This window comes from Galeopterus variegatus, unplaced genomic scaffold (genome assembly GCF_000696425.1).
Source record: "Galeopterus variegatus unplaced genomic scaffold, G_variegatus-3.0.2 Scaffold7636, whole genome shotgun sequence".
NCBI classification, from domain to species: domain Eukaryota; kingdom Metazoa; phylum Chordata; class Mammalia; order Dermoptera; family Cynocephalidae; genus Galeopterus; species Galeopterus variegatus.
The window spans coordinates 30,163-31,365 of NW_007733747.1; the positions used below are offsets into that span (position 1 = coordinate 30,163).

At 34.7% G+C, this 1,203-nt stretch overlaps 1 protein-coding gene across 1 annotated transcript in view; it reads left to right on the plus strand.

Annotated features, from left to right (window-relative positions):
- The window catches only part of LOC103607701 (MAGUK p55 subfamily member 7-like), a gene marked incomplete at both ends in the record, with an annotated part of 88,073 nt that overhangs the window by 18,353 nt on the left and 68,517 nt on the right, over positions 1-1,203 (plus strand). Inside the window, one exon of the mRNA XM_008592176.1 lies at positions 6-49. Within this exon, the coding sequence (XP_008590398.1) occupies positions 6-49 (44 nt within the window). The remainder of the gene's footprint in view (positions 1-5; positions 50-1,203) is intronic.

Genomic DNA, 1,203 nt, shown 5'->3' on the forward strand with positions numbered 1-1,203 from the left:
GGAAGACTCGGTCAAAATAATCCGTCTGGTCAAAAATAGAGAACCACTGGTGAGTTTTGGTCCCCATTTTGTGCTCAGGTGTAAGTAGATGTCATGATAAAGCCAAATCTGATGAGCACATACTGTTTATTCCTCTCTTTAAATTAGGCTGCTTCTGTGTCTTCAACTTTTAAAACAAATGGAGCATTCATATATAAAGAATATGGTTTAGAAAAAATGAAAATGAAGCCAAATAAAAAGATAGACATTCTATTGGTTATAAATAGCAGTAATTTTGAAAATGTGATCTAATACATTTATAAGAAAAAGCATAAAACATACCAAGTATGGCTGATGTCAGATTAAATGGTGCAACTAAAATTGCTTTTGTCTGTTCTGGAAAGTTGATTTATTTTAAAGTAATGAGGGGAAATTAATCAGGTGTCTGATATCCCAAAATGTACATATAACCGTTTATTTTAGCACCAGAATTTATACAGTGTTGAACTACGTCAAGGGGTCTGTGGTAGGTAGAATAATAATGCCTTCTTTCCCTCGAAGATGTCATTACATAGTCCTCAGAACCTATGAATATGTTACTTTACATGGCAAAAGGGACTTTTCATGATTAGGTTAGGGTTCTTGAGATTGAGATATATCCTAGATTATCTCAATGTGATCACAAAGGATCTTACAAAAGCAAAAGAGGGAGGCAGTAGGGTCAGAGTTGAGGCAGGAGAGGCAGCGATGGAAGCAGAGTCTGTAGGAATGTGGCAGTGAGCCTAGGAGTCTCCAGAAATGGCAAAGATCCGATCCTGCCCCAGAGCCTCCACAAGGAATGCAGCCCTGCCAACACCTTGATTTTAGTCCCATTTTGGCTTTCCAACGTCCAGAACTATAAGATAATAAATTTGCATTGTTTTAAGCCACTAAATTTGTGGTTATTTGTTACATCAGCAATAGGAAACTAATACAGGGTGTATCCCATATTTTCTATGAAACTACATTCAAAAGAAAAATAATTAAATTTTGTAATCTAGCTGTTGATTTGAAATGTGCTCTGTCCGTTTATTCAAATTAATACATTTTTTGTGTTTTTAAAGCAAATAGCAGTTGATAATGCAGTAGTTTCTGGGTACTATGTTAAGTACTTTACATATATTTAATCTTCATAGTTGGTATTATTTTTCTGTTTTTACAGACTAGAAAATTGATGTTTAAAGA